The 21,130-nt window shown below is 35.4% G+C and overlaps 2 protein-coding genes across 2 annotated transcripts; both read left to right on the top strand.

Annotated features, from left to right (window-relative positions):
* Positions 1-5,034: 5,034 nt before the first annotated feature.
* On the top strand, positions 5,035-7,409 carry LOC131525782 (progranulin-like). Its single transcript, XM_058753729.1, has 6 exons — positions 5,035-5,221; positions 5,613-5,717; positions 5,813-5,995; positions 6,091-6,228; positions 6,986-7,115; positions 7,273-7,409. The coding sequence occupies exons 3-6, from the start codon at positions 5,813-5,815 to the stop codon at positions 7,284-7,286; spliced, it is 465 nt and encodes a 154-aa protein (XP_058609712.1). The 5' UTR covers positions 5,035-5,221; positions 5,613-5,717; the 3' UTR covers positions 7,287-7,409.
* A 4,416-nt stretch (positions 7,410-11,825) lies between these two features.
* On the top strand, positions 11,826-19,695 carry LOC131525784 (progranulin-like). Its single transcript, XM_058753731.1, has 7 exons — positions 11,826-12,748; positions 14,400-14,457; positions 18,181-18,265; positions 18,424-18,585; positions 18,664-18,801; positions 19,088-19,217; positions 19,349-19,695. Exons 4-7 carry the CDS (start codon positions 18,424-18,426, stop codon positions 19,360-19,362), a joined length of 444 nt encoding a protein of 147 aa, XP_058609714.1. The 5' UTR covers positions 11,826-12,748; positions 14,400-14,457; positions 18,181-18,265; the 3' UTR covers positions 19,363-19,695.
* Positions 19,696-21,130: the final 1,435 nt, after the last annotated feature.

Raw genomic sequence — 21,130 nt, 5'->3', positions numbered from 1 at the left:
ATTTGTCTAATTTTAAATGAGTACTAAAAACTGAGATGACAATTTACTTCAGCCAGAAATGTACTTCTGCTTTGGTAGAATATATATTCAGCGACATCTTCAAAAGATTTTTGAATTTTGGTGCACTTTATTCTTTATATAGTGTTGATATGGCAGTAGTAAATACTGTAAATTTGTATTTGTACAGTATTTGGTTATGCTAGCATGTGTGGAAATATTTAAACCGTGTGTTACAACTTACCCCGTGTTAGTTTGTGCCCTGCGCTCCCCTACACATTTTATTAAGTTATTAATTCCCTGGGAATCAAACAGGGGCGGGCGCTAGGGGTGTGTGCGCATCAAGATTGAGTTTTCATGCGCATTAAAATTATTTCTATTGAACCAGCACTTAAACAGCAAAATGCAGCTGCTTCAGGTATCTTTAACAAACTGTAGCCTATAAATTCATAATACCGATATCCCCATCTGACAAAATTAGATTACTGTTACTGTAAAGCAACAAATATAGATTTTTAATCATGGTATTATAAGCACAGATTTTCTAGGACGCACACATTTAGAAATGACTAGATTATATGAACAGATAGCATTTAGCATGGTCTGTGGCAGACTTTACTAAGTGTCAGGGCAACAAAATTCAATAAACAAGAAGTTAATATTAAGTGATTTAAATAGTGAAGAAAATATTGTCTTTTTCGCAAAAAGCGGTTCTAAACAAAGCCATGTTGTGCGTCTCTGCACACAACAGTGTTTCATTACTGAAAGAATTTACCTTTTTGAATGCCTTGAATCAGAGATTCACTGATCCATTCATAAAACAGTTTCTTTGTTCCTGAAAGAATCAGCAGTTTTAATGAATAGATTGAATAAATGACTCAGTGGCTCAGTCATTAAGACAGTGGCTTGCTGCCACCTACTGGTAATTTTAGTCTCATTTTTAAAATCATTCTATTTTTTTTTCTATCATTACATATTTTTGTGTTTATATTTTAAAACATTAATTTCATAATATTATTTATGCAATTTGTAAGTACAAATTATAATTAATTACACTTGTCGCTTTAAAAAAAAAAAATTAAGCCACTTAGCCAATGTAACTTTTCAGCATAGCCTGTTTTATTTGACTTGTATCCCGTGTATTCTGATACATAAATTAATGTCTCTGGGCTGGGCTATCCACTCACCCTAGAACCGCCCCTGGAATCAAACCCATTAATTCAGCATTCTGGAATAAATGTTGATCTTTGAATCTTTCTATTCATCAAAGAATCCTGAAAAAATTTACTCAACTGTTATGATGATGATGATGATAATAATAATAATAAATGTTTATCAGTATATTAGAATGATTTCTGAAGGATCATGTGACACTGGAGACTGGAGTAATGATGCTGAAAATTTAGCTTTGATCACAGGAATAAATTACATTTTAAAATATATTCAAATAGAAAGCTGTTATTTTAAATAGCAAAAATATTTCACAGTATTACTGCTTTTGCAGTAAATAAATGCAGGCTTGGTGAGCAGAAGAGAATTCTTTAAACTTTTGACTGTTAGTGTACTTAGTTGTTTTTGCTTTTTGGTATGTGTATGTTTTGCCATGATACAAAGTGCCCAGGGGACTGTTGTGATGCCCTTTGTTCAGCTAGTTCACCCTAGAGATCAAGACTTGTAATTTGTACTTTTAAAAAGAAAATGTTCAACAATTAAAAAGAATATTATCAGAGCTAATTCTCATGAGTTATTGTGATTTTTATGGGGTTGGGTGGTAAAAATCATGGATTACAGTGCTGTACCACAATTTGATTGTTTTTTGCAGGTAAAAAATGTTTAAACTACATGAAAATAAACGCTACAGCACTGATACTGTAAATGAAAATACGGTAATGATACTGTAAATGTAAATACAGTAATAATACTGTAAATGAAAATACAGTAAAGCCATTATTATACTGTAAATGCAATTACAGTAATAATACTGTAACCATTTTTACAGTAATTTACTGGCATCCAGCTGCCAGTAAAATACTGTAAAATTTACAGCAACCTTTTTACAGTGTGGAGTAATGACTGCTGAAAATTCAGCTTTGCCACAGGAATATATTATATTTTAAAATGTTTTCATATAAATAATAATACAAACATTTAAGTATGCTAGAAAAAAAATAGCAAACAAACCTAACAAACAGAGCAGCTAAATAATCTGGGAACCAGCTGGTGCTAACTGAGTTGCAAATCCCACACTAAATTTAAAATGTAACATTTGTATTAAAAAGTGAAGTGTATGGGCGGGCAGTTGGGCTAAGTGTTGAAATCTTGTACATTTTGAGAGGAAGTTTTAAATTTTGCATGATCATGGGAACTTCTAAAAAAATAAAATAAAATATAAATGAAAGAATAAAAAGATCAATTTATTGAATGGAGTCAGAAAGATAAGATAGAAAGACTGATACAATTTTATATTTATTTCCCAAACATAAGGAAAGAAAGAAAGAATGAATGAAATACTTCAGCAAGGTTTATTAAATTTATATAAAATGACAGAGAAGACATGTATAATGTTACAAAAATTTATGTTTCAAATAAATGCTGTTCTTTTGAACTTACTAATTATCAAAGAAACCTGAAAAAATGTATCACAGTTTCTACAAAAATACTAAGCAGCATAACCATTTTCAACATTGATATTAATTAGAAATACTGTATTTCATTTATGTTTCATGAAATCAGCATATTGGAATGATTTCTGAAGACTTACATTTTAAAATATATTAAAATAGAAAACTGTTAAATTATAATAATATTTCATAATATTACTGTTTTTATTGTATGATAAAATAAATACAGCATAGGTAAAAGATACTTCATAATCAATAAAAATTGTTCCCAAACTTATTGACCCATTACACTGGTAGTGTAATTTGAGAGATGAGCAGTGCAATCTACAGTCTGCCTTCCATTACACATAGTAAGAAAATCTATGTATATTATATTAGTTTACAGGACCAAATAATCATGAATTTTAAAGGTAAACAAAGTTAACCTGTTTGCTGTATGCTGTGGTGGAAGCTATGATTGAGACTTCATTCAAGCTCTGATTTCCTCCTCTTTGGATTAATTATAGACAAAGATTAAAAATATGGCAGAAAAATCAGAAATAAAGTTTGCACTTGATGCTAACAGAATTGTCATCTGCAGGTCCTGAACACGAGGTTGTGTGACAGACTGACAACCTCAAGACAGTAACCATGGAAACAAAAGGTTTAATATACCATAATCATATGTCCCTATAGAAGTAAAAATGAAGTGAAAGTGTAGGCAGTTGGTGTGGTTTTGAAATATATGTTTATGTTCCAAATGTTACATAATCTGTGAACGGGAACCTCAGTTTAAAAAAATCAAATGTTGCAAATGTTGCATCAGAGCTGGGAAAATTTTAATTTAGAAATCATTTTAATGCAATCTTCTCATCTCCCTTGGCATAAATACAAAATAAAGCTTTGATCAAACTTTACTTGTTAGGACATTTTAATCAGACCAGGGGCCTGTACCATGAAGCCGGTTTAGCTGGCTAGCCAGGTAAGTTTCAGTTTAGTTTGCACCAATCCTGGGTTTTAGGTACCATGAAAGTGGCTTGGCTTTTAGCTGCGTTCATTTCCATAGTAACTTACACTGCACAGCTAACCTGCTCCGGGGCAGGTTATGTTCTGTGTTAGGGATCTCAAAGTGAAATTGGACCAATCAGATGTGAGCAAAGTGACACATGTCTGACACAAAAAAAGTCACTATGAAGTACCTTAAAAAAAAAAAATAAATACAACAAAATTGTCTGGCTTTAATGATAATTACAATTTACATATGATTTATATAATTATAATATGATTTATATTATTATTACCAGGGGTGGGCAAACTCGGCATACTACGGGCAAACTATTACATATCATATGTAATATAAATAAGTGGTAGAATCAATAGATAACACTTTAAAAATGGCTACATGTGACCTTTGAGTCTCTATCGCTATGTATTATCAACTATATAAAACTAACTTCACAAGTTTCACTTGTGACTGCACTGATAGAGCAAGATCATTTCCTTTATTTGTCCTCTTTCAGTGGAAATGCGTTTAAATCCCTCATATTCTTTAATCTCTTAACCTTTAACGAAAGAGTTTTGAATCTCGCTGGCTCTCGCTGGCTTGACACCAATGTAATGCAAAATATGCAACCAGTAATACAACTATCATGTTACATTGACCTACATACTTATACATACATACCTACATACATATACGTGCATACAGTCATATGATTTTAATCACGTTTTCCGACAGTAATTAAACGGGTGAATTTTTTCAAGCTGCAAATAATATACAGTGCACAATAAAAATGCATATGACTTTTGAAACAAGTTTGAAACAATGATTTAAGAAAAAAAAGAGAATTTTTTAGAGTTCCAAGATCATTCCGTAGCATGTTCTCAATAATGCAGTAAACTATTTAAAAGTATTTTTTATCACACCAGGGTGACTAACATGAAGTTGTCAACCCTTGGCTTCCTGTTTCACAGGATTATAAATATGAGAAACACAAAGGCCAAATTCCATTAATCATTGATCACAAGGAGTAAAACCAAATAATATATTTCTGATGTACAGCAAAAGATTGTTGAACTTCACAAATTTAGAAAGTGGCTGTAAGAAAAGAGCTAAAGCATTAAAAATCCACATTTCCTCCATCGGGGAAATAATTAAGAGGTTCCAATCAAATAAAGATATTACAAATCTGCCTGGAAGAGGACGTGGTGGTTTTGGTGCACACATGGATAAAAAAAAAAGTACCCCACGTGTACAATGAAATATACTGCTGTATCTTTAATGTTGTGGGCCTATTTTTCTGCAGGAGGTCCTGGACATCTTGTTTAGACACATGGCATCATGGATTCAATTAAATACTAACATTTAAAAAATTAAAAACTGACTGTCCATGCTAGAAATCTTATAATGGCATGTTTGGATCTTCCAACAGGACAATGATCCACAAACAAACATCAAAACAAAAACAAAAATGGGTCACTGAGCACAAAACCAAGCTTCTGCTGGCCATTCCAGTCCTCTGACCTGAACCCTATAGAAAATGAGTGGGGTGAACTGAAGAGAAGCAGCACCAACATGGAGCTGGGAATCTAAAGGGTCTGGAGTGATTCTGGATGAAGGAATGGTCTCTGGTCTCTTGTCAGGTGTTCTCTAACCATCAGGCATTATAGGAGAAAATGTAGAGCTGTTAAACTAGTAAAAGGAGGTTGCAAAAAGTACTGAATAAAAGGGTGCTGTTAATTGTGGCCAATGTGTATTAGAGAAAAACATTTATTTCATAATGAGATTTCTCTCCCATTTTAAATTCTTATTCCCCAATGAAATTTTTAAAATAAAAGATCAAAAGGATTAATCCTCTCACTACCTCTGTAAGGTTCTGCCTTACTCTCATATATTCTTTCATTTCCTATTACATCATGATCATGCAAAGACTTCTATATATATTCAGAAATTCATAAAGCGTTATCTAAATGTCTTAGTTAAAATTTGACTGAACAGATTTCCTGTTTCTACAGTAGGAGGAGCCATGTGTATAAATATAAGACATACAGTAAGAACATCACAGGACAGCCAGCAGCAAAACAATCCACACCAGAGGAGACACAGTCCCAGCCAGCAAGGTAAATGTTCTTATTCTCAAAAAGAAAAAAGATAGCAATAAAAAAGCTATAATATAATATATACCGGTAATCATTTTTTCATTTCATGTGTTCAGATGATTCCAGTGTTGGTGTTACTCATGGCAGCTCTTGTAGCTGCAGATGAGCCAATGATGGATCTCACAGAACCAGCAGAGTCTGTTTCTGTGGTTCACTGTGATTCTTATACTATATGTCCTGATGGAACAACGTGCTGTCTGAGTCCTTATGGTGTGTGGTCCTGCTGCCCATTCTCAATGGTCAGTGAGTCACAGTAAAATGTCTAATTGTTTTATTAAACTCTATTACGTTAAGTTTTATGTTTAACCTTTGCTCATTCTTCCCACTCTTTCAGGGTCAGTGCTGCAGAGATGGAATTCATTGCTGTCGTCATGGTTATCACTGTGATTCGACATCGACCCATTGTTTGAGGGGGTGGTTGAGACTGCCATCTTCTCCCAAGCCGGCTACCAAAGCTATCCAGAAACCTCAGGTGAGTCAGCACTGTGTACTGTATATGATGCCAAAGTAATGCAAACTATGCAACCAGTATCGCCACTATATGCAACCTGTATGCAAACTATGCAAACTATGCAGCCAACTCAAAATATGCAACTAGTAATGCAGCCTATCATGTTGTGACCTATCGTGAAAGCAGTGGTTTTCAGTCCTGGTCCTGGGGACCCATTGCTATGCACATTTTGTATGTCTATCTTATTTGACACATTCAGCGCAGTTTATGGAGCTCTCATCTAATGAGCTGATTATCCAAATCAGGTGAGGTAAATAAGGGTGACACACAAAATGTGCAGAGTGATGGGTCCCCAGGACCAAGATGCTCACTGCGTCCTATGACCATATGCATGACAGTCATGTGACTTTTAATCATCATTTCCAGCAGTAATAAAACATGGTTAAATATTTTCAAGTTACAAATAATAAACAGTTTACAATAAAAAGGCATGTGATTTTTGAAGCAGTTGAAGAAATTGTTAGGGTTCAAAACCCATTCTGTAGCACGTTCTCAATAAACAGTCACTTCAGTTTCAGCATTCATTTATAAAATGAAACAATAGGGCAATGACTTCTGGGTGGTTTAGAGCAGATATTATACTATATTATATTATATTATATTATATTATATTATTCAAACATATTTATTTGAGCTGTAAAAATTTTCTAAGCAGGTGAACTTCTGGTTATGTGTTTACTAATGTAATCCCTGCAATGAAATATCTTTTTTTTTGCAGTCAGTGCCCTTTGACCAGGCTCTCAATTGGCAGAGCCAGACTGAGAAGGTTCATTGTGATGGAAATGTCTACTGCCCAACTGAGCAGTTCTGCTGCAAGACATCAGCTGGCCAGTGGGGGTGCTGCAGTGGTAAAACTAACTTTATGTTGCTGTATTAATCATGCCCAATAATGACACTCAAATAAATGTTGATGAACATAGGTTTTAATATAACCCATAAATATAATAAAAACTCATGCAATGTGAAGTTTTGTGTTTGCTCATGTTATATTTCTTTCTTTTACAGAGATGGAGTTGTAAGTAAACATCCCACGTGTCCTGGGTGCAGCTCTTATCAAAGACTGTCAAAGTGCAAGAGGCTTTCAAATGTCAGCTATTGTTGAGGAAAAGCAATAAGTCACATCTAAACTCAAATAATGCAAAATAAAAAAATTAATATCAAATGTCATTGTCATTTAATAAATAAATTGTTTTTGAGAGTGTGTTTTTGTTTGTATTTTTTATGATCCATTCATAGGATATGTGATATTTTGTTCTTGAATTAATCTTATGAATGATTCTTTTAAGGGAACAAATTAAACATAAAAATATATCAACAAGAGCGGAATGAGCTCATGTGATCATACACTTGATGTTTGTGATACATATTTGGTGATTTAATGACTCATTAACACACAACACTCTCATTGGTCACCACCTACTGACATATCTACAAAAAGGGTCACTGAATCAGCTTTCAACAAATCTGAAGGTGATTCAATATATTCAAGTCACTGGTATGAATCAAAATCCCCACAAATTCCATGTAGGGCAATAACAATAGACATCACGGGAGACCCACCCCCCTCAATAGTTAGATATGGTGAAATTGTCCCCCCATTAGATAACATTTTTGATTCTGCTCTGCTGCACTCCATTATGTGGTGCTTTGTTTTATCAGCATGAAAAAAAAAGTTTAAAATGTCAAATTTTTAGGGTAAATGGTGCATAAACCACATTCATCCATCCAATATAACAACTTACAGTATATTTATCTAACAAAGTGCTCCACATGGCTCCGGGGGGTTAATTAAAGCCTCCTGAAGCGAATCGATGCTTTTCTGTAAGAAAAATATCCATATTTAAAACCTTAAACCGTAATCTCTTTACCCCAGACAATAAGCCATGCTGTTTCCCCATCCTTTATTTCCCTGATGATTCAGCTGTGTTCACAAAAAGTGAATGTATGTACTAATCTTAAAGTGAAGGCATGCAAGTTCAAATTTTCCATATGTTTTGACATTAAATAACTTCGCGGTGGGGAAATATTAAGTGAGTTTTCCCAGTGAAGTCACGACACAGAGTAAATTAACAGATGGTTGGTCTGTGTTGTAATGTGAGTTCAAATAACATCTGCCAATCTGCACACAAAAAATAAATCTGCCATTTACTTGTCTGAATAAAAACTTACTTGTCCAGGTTTGTTTAATTGTGGTAATTTATTCTGAAGCAATATCCTCATCAGTGTTATTTGTGGCATTTGCCCCCTTAAATTGATTTCCAGGGAAGATTTTTTTTAAATAATGTTGAGATTAATGTTATACACAAATATGAAATGTTGGATAAAATGAAATTATACTTTTAAATAAACTAAACCACCAGTAGGTGGCAGCAAGTGATTAAAGAGTGAGTTTTAATGAGTGACTCTTAAAGGCTAATTCAAGAAAGAAGCAAGTCTTTATGAATGGGACTGTCTTTACCTCAGTATTAACTACTACTTGTTTCCTCTTTAAATTATCCATCAAGTACATTATCCTTTATCAATCGCTGTTTAGAATTAGAATTAATGTAGCCTAATAAAATCAAAATCATTTTGGTGGTCTAAGTTTTGCTGTCTGGTAGCCTTTTTTGTTAGCCTATGTTTCAATCAGAATACGCGTGTTCGGAACAACTAAAATTCTCTTTCACTTGCCCCTTAAAAAAAACTGACTGGTCCCTGACAAGCCTTAATGTCGAGCCTTGCATTAAGGATGAGCATTTTTGTCATGTTTTTTTGGAAAGCTGAGTAAAATTATGAATTGATTAACTGAGAGGCAATGTGAGCCATGGCAAAAAGGACAATGAAAAATAACACTTGCTAGTCATTATTAACAATGCATCATCAACATTTTTGTAAAAGAAACATAATTCATTTAATAATGTTAAAACATTGCTGTTTAAACTGCTGTAGCTGAAGAGTGAATGAATACTGATAAACTGAAGTTCTTTGTTAATGCTAAATTGATCCTAATGAAATTAATCAGGTAAATGCAAAACATAGGCTATACGTAATATAACAACTTACAGTGGGCTATATTTATTTACACAAATTACATAAACGCACAAGGAATTGTCATTTGAATGAGCTGTTTAAAGGGGTCCCATTATGCTTTTTACACTTTAAACTTCCTTTTGTGCGTAATGTCTGCAAAGTTACAAAGCAAAAAGTGCTTTCAAAGAGATTTATCCTCTATATTAGTATGCGCTTTTCCTGAACTCCCTCAAATGCCCCTCAGTCCCGAGTTTTTGCGTACATTTGAACGTTTATTTTGCAATATCCCAAATTTAAATAATTCCCACTTAAGGCATGTCTGGTTAAGTTGCGTAAGTAGTGTGTTGTCGCCAGTGTTGGGCACGTTACTTTAAAAAAGTAATTAGTTATAGTTACTAGTTACTTCTCACAAATAGTAACTGAGTTAGTAACTGAGTTACATCATTATAAAAGTAACTACCAGGGAAAGTAACTATTGCGTTACTTTTTAAAAAATGTTCAAATGTCAAATAACTTGGATGCCCCCAATATTAAATATGTTAAATTAATGAAATGGACACTAAAAAGAATAAATTATTATTATAAAACATTGTACATTAATCTACACTATTTATCTACTGACACTTAGTATCAGTCAGTCAAGCATTATAATATAATATTATGACAATTTAATATTATATGATGATAGAACTTTAGTAATTAGAATAACCAAGTATGAATGCATATTTGTCATCAATATAAAACGCATAAGGATTAATGAGCTGCTGGGTTCATGAATATTAATCACGTTGTCTGCGTTCGCTCGAGTTGATTTGCTGAAATTAAAACAGGGAGGATAATAGGTGAGCGCCAGCCAATATGATTGTCGTTTGCGCGTTAGTTCCGCCCACTACCAGAGAAACCGGCAGTTCTTAAAAGCGGAAGAATTCCAAAGGAACTCCGTTATTTTGACAGGAAAACACAACAAAGAATATCGTTTACATGTAGCGTCAGTTCTGCATGTTATGAAAGACTCTCTTGCTCTGTGTCTTTCTTTGCGTGCGTGTATGTGAGAGAAAGCGACGGCGAGTCGTGCGCCTTCACACTAGAGTTTATGGTACGTCAAATACAGCTACACCGCGCATCCATTCAGATGAACTGAAAAATTTAATTCTAATAATATAATATAGTAACGCCACATTTTATTGTCAGTAACGGTAACGGCGTTGTAACGGGGGAAACAGTAATTCGTTTGATTACTCGTTACTGAAAAAAATAACGCCGTTAGTAACGCCGTTTATTTATAACGCCGTTATTCTCATCACTGGTTGTCGCCATGTCCAAGAGATGCTGTTTCACAGATCTAAGATACTGATAGACATGCAATTTCTTCCCCAACTCTTGACATAACCAACAGTTTAATGCTCCTGTGACATGTTGTCTGACAGCCAGCTTTCTGTGTGCTTGCTTCGTATGTGCTCAGAAAATCGTATCCCAGATAGCACACGTACGTCTGCAAGATGTCTGTTAAAGATCACTTGATCTGGAAAGCATCTGCTGTGTACAAACATCTGATAGACGTCTGTAAGATGTCAATTTAACATACATTCTAAATCACAAACATCTTAAAGACATCTAATAGATCATCTAATAGAAAATATGTGATCTATACAACATACATGTAAAATTACAACTTACATCTGTTCAAAAGGAAATGAATAAGTGAACTTGACCATTGCAAGTGCTAGAATGCCAGAATGCGTAACTCTGTTCTAGACTCTTCACATTACAAAACTTTAAAACACAGGCAACTAAAGCAAAAAGAATTTACAACATACATTCTATACAGTGTTCTTATTATAATAATATTTACATGATAGATTGGTGCTGCACATCTTGTGCTTAACTGCATTTTCATTATCAAGTGATTCCAGACATCACACCACACTTTCAAAGCTATATTTTCACTTTGGTTCTTTGGTCTGGACCTTTTCGGCAAAGTTTGCTTTGGAAAGTTGTTTTGAACTTCTGAAACAAGCTCCAAATGACTTTGAAATGATGTCACACCAGTTCATTCTTCGATTTCGCTTCAAGTATATTGGAGCCTTAAGGGACAAGACGGCAGATGAGAGAAAAAGACAGAAAAAGGAGTAAAAATAAATAATTACACATGCTGACTGTGCACGAACTGGGTCATATCACTGAAACCATCACCCCAGCTGCAGGTTTGATTTCTCCAAGGATGGTGAGGAAAGCTGTTTAAATTTGATTTCTTCTTACATGCAGAATGACACTTTGGAAAAGGAGGGAATTGCACAACTGCTGACATTGAGAGACATGTTTAAGGAACTGATTGAGGGTCATGTGTAGTGATCAGCCTGTGTCATCATCTATTTGATGTATTTACACACACACTGGCATCCACTATATACAGACAGACAAACTCCACTGCTGTATCAGCAACTGCTCTATAGCTATGAGGAAATAGGCAAGAAACTGTCATAATACAAAACACAGAATGATGACAAAACAGACAATCTATCTCTAAGGTTGATGATACATTGCTGGGGAACTTTGGTAAATGTCGGCATCAGTGGGTAACCAGATGAGACACAGGGCCTACGACTGATTTAAAGTATCCAGATAGAAATTTGTTACCCTTTCTCAGTGGGAAAGTGCCCAAGCAACATTGCTCAAAAAAGTTGCTCTGCAAAATTGCTCAAAAAGTTGCCCCATGTATCATCAGCCTAAAAGAGCACAACACAAACTGTATGAAAGTCTTCTTACCCTAAGTACTCATCATGCCAGCGGAGTGAGGGTATTATTTACCCAAAGGACTTTCCATACTTACCTCGCAAAGAATTCAAGGTACACATGGTCAGATAGGTCATACAGCAATTTATTCAAACAGAGTGACAGAGGTCTCAAAGCAAACCACCCAGAAAGTAAGATAATTCAAGCCATCCTGCAAATAGTCATACTCAAACCAGGGTAATTCAAGGTAATCCTCGTTTATAAAGATGATCTGGCTGTGCCAGAGTTGAAAAGTTTCCTACAGTAACACTTTCACGAATTCACACTTACATATAATAAACAGAGTAAAGGTTACGCATATTTGGCGTGCTGTCCGAGGGGAGAGCTCCAAGCTCGGAATTTTGGCCCGAACCCAGAGAGAGTACCCCCCTCCTTAGAGGTTAGCATAGGAATAGTTGTAAGTGCGGAGATGGGGTATTCCTGTATTGTGTAATGGGACTAATGCTGAAAGGCAGTGTGCACAGTGCAGTCTGCTTTCCCATGTCTAGGAAGACAAACCCAACATAAAACAAGGTAACAGAATTAATAGGAAGCAAATGCTTGCCGAAATGTATCATCAGTGGTTATGCTCTGACTGCCTTACTTGATACAGGTGCTTCAACATCATCTACCACGGCTGGAAGAAAACACACTCACCCGCACATTACTTATGACCTGGAGATATCCTGCCATTTATTGGGTGAGTTAAGGCGATAATGAACCTCCTTGAAATGGTGATAGTTCTCTGGGATTTAAGCCGCTTTCCTGGTGGGTAACAGGACATTTCAATGACCCCCTCCTGGGAATCAACATCACTGAACAGCTGGTTAAGGGACAGACACAGAATGCTACAAAGGTCCTATCAATGGTCACTTCACTACTATGGAGACAGGAGATGACCAGGCTGATGTGATGATGAACTGAATACAAATGCAGTGGGTACCTTGTAATTGATAGTGATCATCCTGTGAGCACAGTCAAGAGAATTTTGTAAGAAGAATCCATGGCATTTGCACGTAATGACAAAGGCATGGGTTGTATCCCAAGTTTGCAAAAGGTCATCAACTTAACCGTTAACATTCCTATTCACAGAACATACTCCTCAGTCCCCAAGCCACTGCATAAATCCCTTTCAGCGAACCAATGCATCAGTTGCCTTTCAAAGAAGCAAAGAAGAGATGTTGGCTCCTTGCAAGATGAATGTTGTATCCCTTATCTTGACGATATCTTATGCTACGCAAAGACCTTTGTGGGACATGTGGGAAGGACTGCAGAAAGTACTACAAGCCTCATAATGACATGGCATTAAGCTGAGTGTGAGATGTTCGGGAAGGGAGTGTGTAACATGTGACGACTAGTCAGTGCAGATGGAGTCAGGATAGACCCCAAACATCTAGATGCAGTACAAGTCTGGTAAACAAAGACACCTACCACAGTCTGTGAAGTCTGGAGGATGCTCCTACGTCCAGGATTTGTCTCACCTTACTCCGCTGATCCATGACCTAACCCTAACCCTAACATGTCAAACAAGCCACTGTAGGGGTCAAAACCAAACAAAAATAAAGGGAGACGGAGTTAAGAATGTTCAGCCACTGTTGTGTACACCCAAAGAGTGGACAGAAGAACATCAAAGAATTCTATGCAGACTGGTTGAATGGTTTACTATTTCTGGTTAGAATTCAAAGTGCAGATCCATGCACACACTAATGGCTAATATTGCCCATAATGCATTGCGTGTTGGACGTGGATTCAATTAGAACTACAAACCAGAGTTAATTTTGACTGGCATTTTTGATTTAGTCTTAGTCTTTATCTTGAGACGAAAATGCTTAAAGGGGTCATCAGATGCAAAATTCACTTTTCAAGTTGTTTGAACATAAATGTGCGTTGGAAGTGTGTGTACACATCCATCCTATAATGATAAAAATCCACCCAGTGTTTTTTAAATCTCTATTTTAAATCCCTTTCTCAAATCAGGCTGTTCTGAGAGCCCTGTAAGAACGACAGTTCTGTACTCTTTATCTTGTGACTAAAAATGCTTAATAGAATGTCACATTTTAGTCATTTGAGTCTTTAACTACTTTAACGGGTCTAGGGAAAACAAGAAGTGCAAAACAATGCATATATTGTGAAAAAGGACTAATGATTTAACTGTGAAAACACTGAAAAGAGAACTGGTTAATATTGCAGAGAAATGTTAATAAAGAGACGCTGACATGTCAAGCCTAAGGAAAGCCACTGATGTTTCTGTGTTCTTTATTTCCCCTGATAATTCACTTTAATCTACTTACGTGTTCCATGCATGCCCAGGACGCGTAACATTTATATTGATTACCTGTTTTTTTGTGCAGGGTTTAATGGCTATCAGTTGTCTATATTCCCCTGCTCCCCATCTTGGATGGCCTGAGGGTGAGTAACAGCAAATTTTCATTTTTGAGTGAACTATCCCTTTAACAGATGCAACTTTAAAATGTATTAATGTATAAGGTTGGTGACACACCAGACGAGACGCGCATCTCTGCGTCGCAGCTAGGACAACTCACAGGTATCACAATCTTGTTTTGGCATGGCACGATTACAATTCTCAGCATGGTTGGAGCTAAACTCTGCAGGACACCGTCCCTCCAGGACTGAGTGTGGTGACCCCATGCACTAACACACACTCTGGTGGCAGTAATTGTTAAAAGTTTGGAATCATTAAGATTTTTAATGTTTTTTTGAAAGAGGTCTCTTATGCTCACTAAGGCTGTATTTATTTAATCAAATAAATGCAGCCTCAGTGACAGGGTGGGAGCTAGGGGCCCTGGTGCAGGTTGTTGCTGTGGGCCCCCTCAGTTAAAATCAGCAGGGGCCAGTAGTCACCAGTTTTTGCCTCACTTCTTTCAAAATAATTTAAAATGCTACAATAGAAAAAAGAAAACAAACCTAACAAACAAAAGAGTTACATAATTTGGGAACTAACTTGAGCTAACAAGCCAATCCCACACTAATTGTGAAAATTGATGTGTAAGGGCAAGCAATTGGGCAGTGGGAACCTCTGTCAAGAGCTTAGAATGGCAAAATCTCTTTCTGTTCCTATTTATGGGAAAAAGGTAAATGTATAGGCTATATGTATAAATGTTGATCTGAACGATTTATTGAAGGAATGGACAGAGATAATGGGGCTTCATAATTTGATCCTATAAAAACTCATAAAATGACTCATAAAATGTTATATTTAATTCCCATAAGCATTCTTGAGTCATGTATTCAGAGATAATATTATTAATCACTGAATATTTGAATATCATTATTTATATACAAATATATATATAAAGTTTTTTCTTTGTCAGGAGACATTTATTATATACACCACTGTTCAAAGGCTTGGCGTCAATAAGATTTATTAATACTTTTATTCTTTGACATTTTTAAAATTGACATATTTCTATTACAAATAAACACTGTTCTTTGTAACTTTCTATTCACAAAAGAATCCTGAAAAAACATGTTTCCACAAAAATATTAAGCAGCTCAACTGTTTTCAACATTGATAATAATAAGAAATGTTTATTGAGCACCAAATTAGCATATTAGAATGATTTCTGAAGGATCATGTGACACTGAAGACTGGAGTAATGACTGCTGAAAATTCAGCCTTGCAACTTTAAAAAATAAATTACATTTTAAAATATATTAAAATATAAATCATTTATTTTAAATTGCAATAATAGTTTTTACTTTATTTTTTTCATCAAATAAATGCAGCCTTGGGATAAAGATAACTGAAAAACATTTTTAAAAATCTTACTGACCTCAAACGTTTGAATGTAATTATAATTTGAGAGGACACAAAACAAGACAAACATGTAGGCAAGTCACGGAGTTCTGTCCAAATGTCTTATCTAAAATTAGCTATACCTAGGAGGTGACATTAATGAGAATAAAAGAGTGAGAATTTTAAGAAAAAAAAAGAGGAAAGAAAATAATTAAAGCTAATTAAAAACGGCAGAAAATCTGAAATAAAGTTTACACTGGATGCTTATAGAATTGCACTCTGAATTTGGGTCCTGTATAACTTTAACTGTACATGAGGTTATATATAACAGAATGACAATCTCAAGACAATAACCATGAATATAAAAGGTTCAATACACCACAATCATATGTCATATAGAAATTAAAAATGCACAATCTGCATTAAAAAAGTGAAGTGAAAGTGTAAGCAACTGGTGTGGTTTTGAAATATATGTTTATGTTCGAAAGACATAATCAGTAAATGGGAACCTCAATTTCAAACCATCAATTAAAATATCAATTTGAATAAAACAGCTCCCATTTTCTGTTCAAAGTGATGCCTCCAGTAAAGGAAACAGAAAATGGGGTGATGAACAAACTGGATTTCATGGAGAATCTGAATGAATCGGCAGAATGAATAGTTGAGTACACACTGTTCTCTCTTGAAAAACTGTCAGCTTTCAGTACTGACAGCATAAATGTTAACTATGGGATTCACCACTCAGTGTACACAACCTTGAAGAAAAGCCAAAGAATCTGCTACAGGGTAACTGCCACACCCATTGCTTAACTGCGTTCACACCGTGTCGTAAAGGTGACAACATGTGGGCTGTGTCCGAACTCGCCCCCTGTACCCTTAAGGCTACAGTCTGACAGAAAGAACTTTTCATCTGTGTGGATTAAGTTACTCATTCAACCTACATGCTACTGAATAAATGTTAGGAATTCCTAATTCTGTATATTTATATAATAAAATATCAATACTTGGTGTTAACGTATCAATACATTGTTACCAACCAAAATATTGCTCCCCCACCCCTAGTAGATGTGGTTAATAAGTGTAGTTGTGGAGGTTTAAACTTCTTGAATCACATTCTTTCCCTCGTTGAAGATGTGATAAAGAAGCTTAAGGCCAATGCTACCTGGAACTTCATTCCTGCATTCTTCAGAAGCAAACTAAAGCAGAGGTTCAGATGTGGTGCCAGGTTGATGGCTGTATTTCAGGCAGCTGAAATACAATTAGGTTCCAAAGAATGGAACATATTTGTATAACTCCCAAATATGTCAACAAGGAGTTGTTGATTGGTGTGGTATTCTTACATGTTATTTTCGCCTGAAAGGGGGTTTTAATTTTTGTATTAATTATAATATAGTAATGCTGTTGTAAAAATTCTACACAGACCAAATCGTCATATTACTGAAAACAACATGTTAGAAAAAGTAGATAAATTGCTAATTCTAGGACTGCAGGTGTGTGCTCATGGGAATGTGTTATTACCACAACATTAAATATGTTTTTGTAGAAATATTATAATAGGCCTATATTGTATATTATCCTGAAAGAGACTAATAAAATTGTAATATTAAATATTAAATGGACAGCAATATAATTAATCATGTCTGGCTAAGAATTTCACATATTTCTTTGTAAACTAATTAAAGCCTATATAATTAACTAATTAGACTATATAATTATGTGCCTATATTACATGGTGTACAAATGTGTCCATTTTCGTAAGGTCATTTTTTCCCCCTGCAAATAATCAAATAGTAGCATCGGCTAATGGTGGGTCTGATGACGAAGATGTCAGCAAACAGAATATGGATTCTGAAGATGATGAAAACAATAGTTTTGGGAGTAACATATAAAGTGGTTCAGAAATAAGCCAGATGCTGAATTTATGAAATGAAGAGTGAAAATGACAGTGATGGCAGGGAGCAGCTGCTCAAAAAAAAAACTTTTACAAGTTCTAACAAATAGCCAAGGTAATAAGCTTTACTTTATAATTTTGTAATTGTTATTAAAATATCAGGACAGTTTTACATTGGTGCAGTTTGGAGATCCATCTGTGCTAAATGTACATTCGAATATGTAATAATCAATGATGAAACATTCATGTAAAGGTTAATTGATTCATTGATTATAATTAGGCCTAATTACAAATACATTTTTAAATATTTATGCTTGGATGTGAGGAAGTAATTTTCTGACTACGTCTGTAAGGTTTGCCTCTCATTCCCATTCTTTCAAGTTCTAATACCTCATGTTCATACAAGACTTTCACATGTTCAGAAGCTTGTGGTGTCTAAATCTCATGATTAAAATTTGACCGAACAGATTTCCTGTTTTTACAGTGGGAGGAGCCATGTGTATAAATATAAGAGGTACAGTATAAACAACACACAGCACAGCCAGCAGCAAAACAATCCAACCAGCAAGGTAAATGATCTTATTCTCACTGTCAATTAATCTATTATTGACTTTGTCACATTATCGGTAATATCAAATGTTATAGCAGATGTAAAAGTTCCTAAATATTTTTCAATAATTAAAAAGTGTTATTTATATTACATTATATTGTAATTTCATGTTTTCAGATGGTTCCAGTGTTGATGTTACTCATGGTAGCTCTTGTAGCTGCAGAATCTGATAGTGCCTCTGTTTCTGTGGTTCACTGTGATACCTCTTCTTATTGTCCTGATGGCACAACGTGTTGTCTGAATGCTTATGGGTCCTGGGGCTGCTGTCCATACCCAATGGTAAGTGAATCACAGTAAAACGTTTTGTTCTAGTTAATCATTAAGATTAAACTTTTGTTCATTCTCCCTGTCCTGCAGGGCCAGTGCTGCAGAGATGGACTCCATTGCTGCCCTCATGGTCATTTGTGTGATTCAACATCATCCTATTGTCAGGGTGGGTGGCTGAGACTGCCATCTTCTCCCAGACTGGCCTTAAAAGCTATCCAAAAAACTCAGGTGTGTCAATACTCTGTCTATAGGTATTTTCGACTTGACGTGGCACTGTGCAGACTAATCAACCTGCCAGTTAGAAATTTCGTGTGACTTAAGATAGGGCCGGTGCCAATTTACCTTGACATATGCCATCAAAATAGAGTGAGAGCGATGAGAAGCACTATTCTCTCACTATGAGAAGCCCACATGCCTCCCACTACGAGTGGCAAATCTCACGAAATCTGTTATATTATATTATATTATATTATTTTCCTTAGTACAAACATTTATTTCTTTATCTCTGTTGCAGTCAGTGTCCGTTGACCAGGCTCTCAATTGGCAGAGCCAGACTGAGAAGGTTCATTGTGATGGAAATGTCTACTGCCCAACTGAGCAGTTCTGCTGCAAGACATCAGCTGGCCAGTGGGGGTGCTGCAGTGGTAAAACTAACTTTATGTTGCTGTATTAATCATGCCTAATCACAAAGCTTATGCAAATGTAAATGAATAATAGATTTAAGATAACATATAAATATAACAAAACTCATGCAATGTATTTCTGTCTTTTATAGGTTTGGTGTTGTAAATAAACAACCCCCATAACCTGAATGAACCTCTCATCAAAAACTGCCAAAGTGCAAGAGGCTTTCAAATGTCAGTTACTGGAAATATATAAATCCCACATCCAAGCTGAATTAATGCAAAATAAAAATTGGAAAAATTATAGTTTAATTACAATAAATTGCATAGTCATTCAATACATGGTTTGTTTTTGAGAAAGTCTTACTATTTTTAATCATCCATCCATCGTATTGTTCATGAATGAATAAGTTTATAAATGAATCTTTTGAAATGAACAACTTGTTTTCTTTCACTTCATTGTGACTAACTCAAATTTTAATTAAACTAACTAATCATTTTTGTTTAGTGAAGTCTCTCCAGCTACATTTGTAATAGATACTACTGTGTTACTTACTATTGTTGTATTGTTGTAGCATCAGTAGTGTGCCGTGGTGTTTTGAAATGAGGAGGCAAAGTCCTCAGACTGGTGATACACGGGGCAACTTTTTGAGCTTTTTTGCTTGGGCGCTTTCCCATTGAGAATTATAGTTTAATTATTTTATTTTAAGGTGTCATAATACTGAGTAATTACATAATTAAGTACTTAGTAATACATGAGCCATTACATGAAACAAAGTGTACTTACCATGTAACTAAGTTACGGTGAACCTTCCGGGGCTTTTTGGGGGCCTTAACATGCTCAAAAACTCTTGAAAATTGGCACGCACACTGGAATCCGCGGCCATTAGGATGCCGCCAAGGCTGGGACCCGGGCGTGGACCAGGGGCTCTACGGCGCCCCCTGGAACACAGTCTGAAAACTTGATGTAAAGCTCACACATACTTGCACGTATTCATATGAAACTCGGTACACATATAGATCTCATTGAGCCGAACAACTTTCACCCGGCATGTCATAGGCTCCGCCCAACAGGAAGTCGGCTATTGAGGGCTGTTTGAAAAGCGCATGCTCTGGAATTTGATATACTTTTTTGATTTTTGATATCTCGAATGGTTTGCCTGTGGCGAGGCGATGAAATTATGGCGAGAAATGAGAAACAGGAAATGCCTAATAACGTCCACATAAATTGTCTGATTTTGATCAAACTTCAGTGCTTTGTTCGTGTATGATGCCGATCGCATAGATGTGAATATTATGACTGAAAGTTATAGTGCCACCAACTGGCAACAGGAAGTGTGTCATTTAGGGCTGTAAGATTCGAAATTTTTGGAATCGAGTCCGATTCGATTCCTGGTTCTGGAATCGATGGGAGTCGATTCGAGAATCGATTCCTCTGTTGTTTTCGATTCTTTTTCGATTCTTGTTTTTTTAGATCGAAGGAACCTAATCTCGCCATGACTGCAGGATATAAAGGTCGTGAAAGTATCCTTCTCATAATATGAAGCTTTATTTGTAAAAAAAAATGACAATACATTTCTATAGCTATGATTGATTTTTAAATTGTAATTTTGTCTGCTTTGCCCGTGAAATTAGTCATAGTTCACTGCTCAGGAAGGACATGCATTTATCGCATGATTGAACAAGACATGAAGTGTCTAAAATAAATGTGCACAGTTCAGCTGAATGATGAAGTTTACTTTGACTGTATGCTTTGGATAAAATTAACAAACTGTACACTGAAACAAAATAACCAGAACATTAACGATAACACTGATAAGAGCTTGTGGTTTATCTGTCAATCAGATGCTCGGCCACTGATCTATGCTCGTGACGTTTTCTTTTAGAATTATCATTGGCTGATAGAAATAATAATAGAATTTTAGATGGAAATA

This window comes from Onychostoma macrolepis, chromosome 19 (genome assembly GCF_012432095.1).
Source record: "Onychostoma macrolepis isolate SWU-2019 chromosome 19, ASM1243209v1, whole genome shotgun sequence".
Taxonomy (NCBI): Eukaryota; Metazoa; Chordata; class Actinopteri; order Cypriniformes; family Cyprinidae; genus Onychostoma; species Onychostoma macrolepis.
Note: the sequence above shows the minus strand (reverse complement) of the source record. Positions and strands in the feature narration are given on the sequence as shown.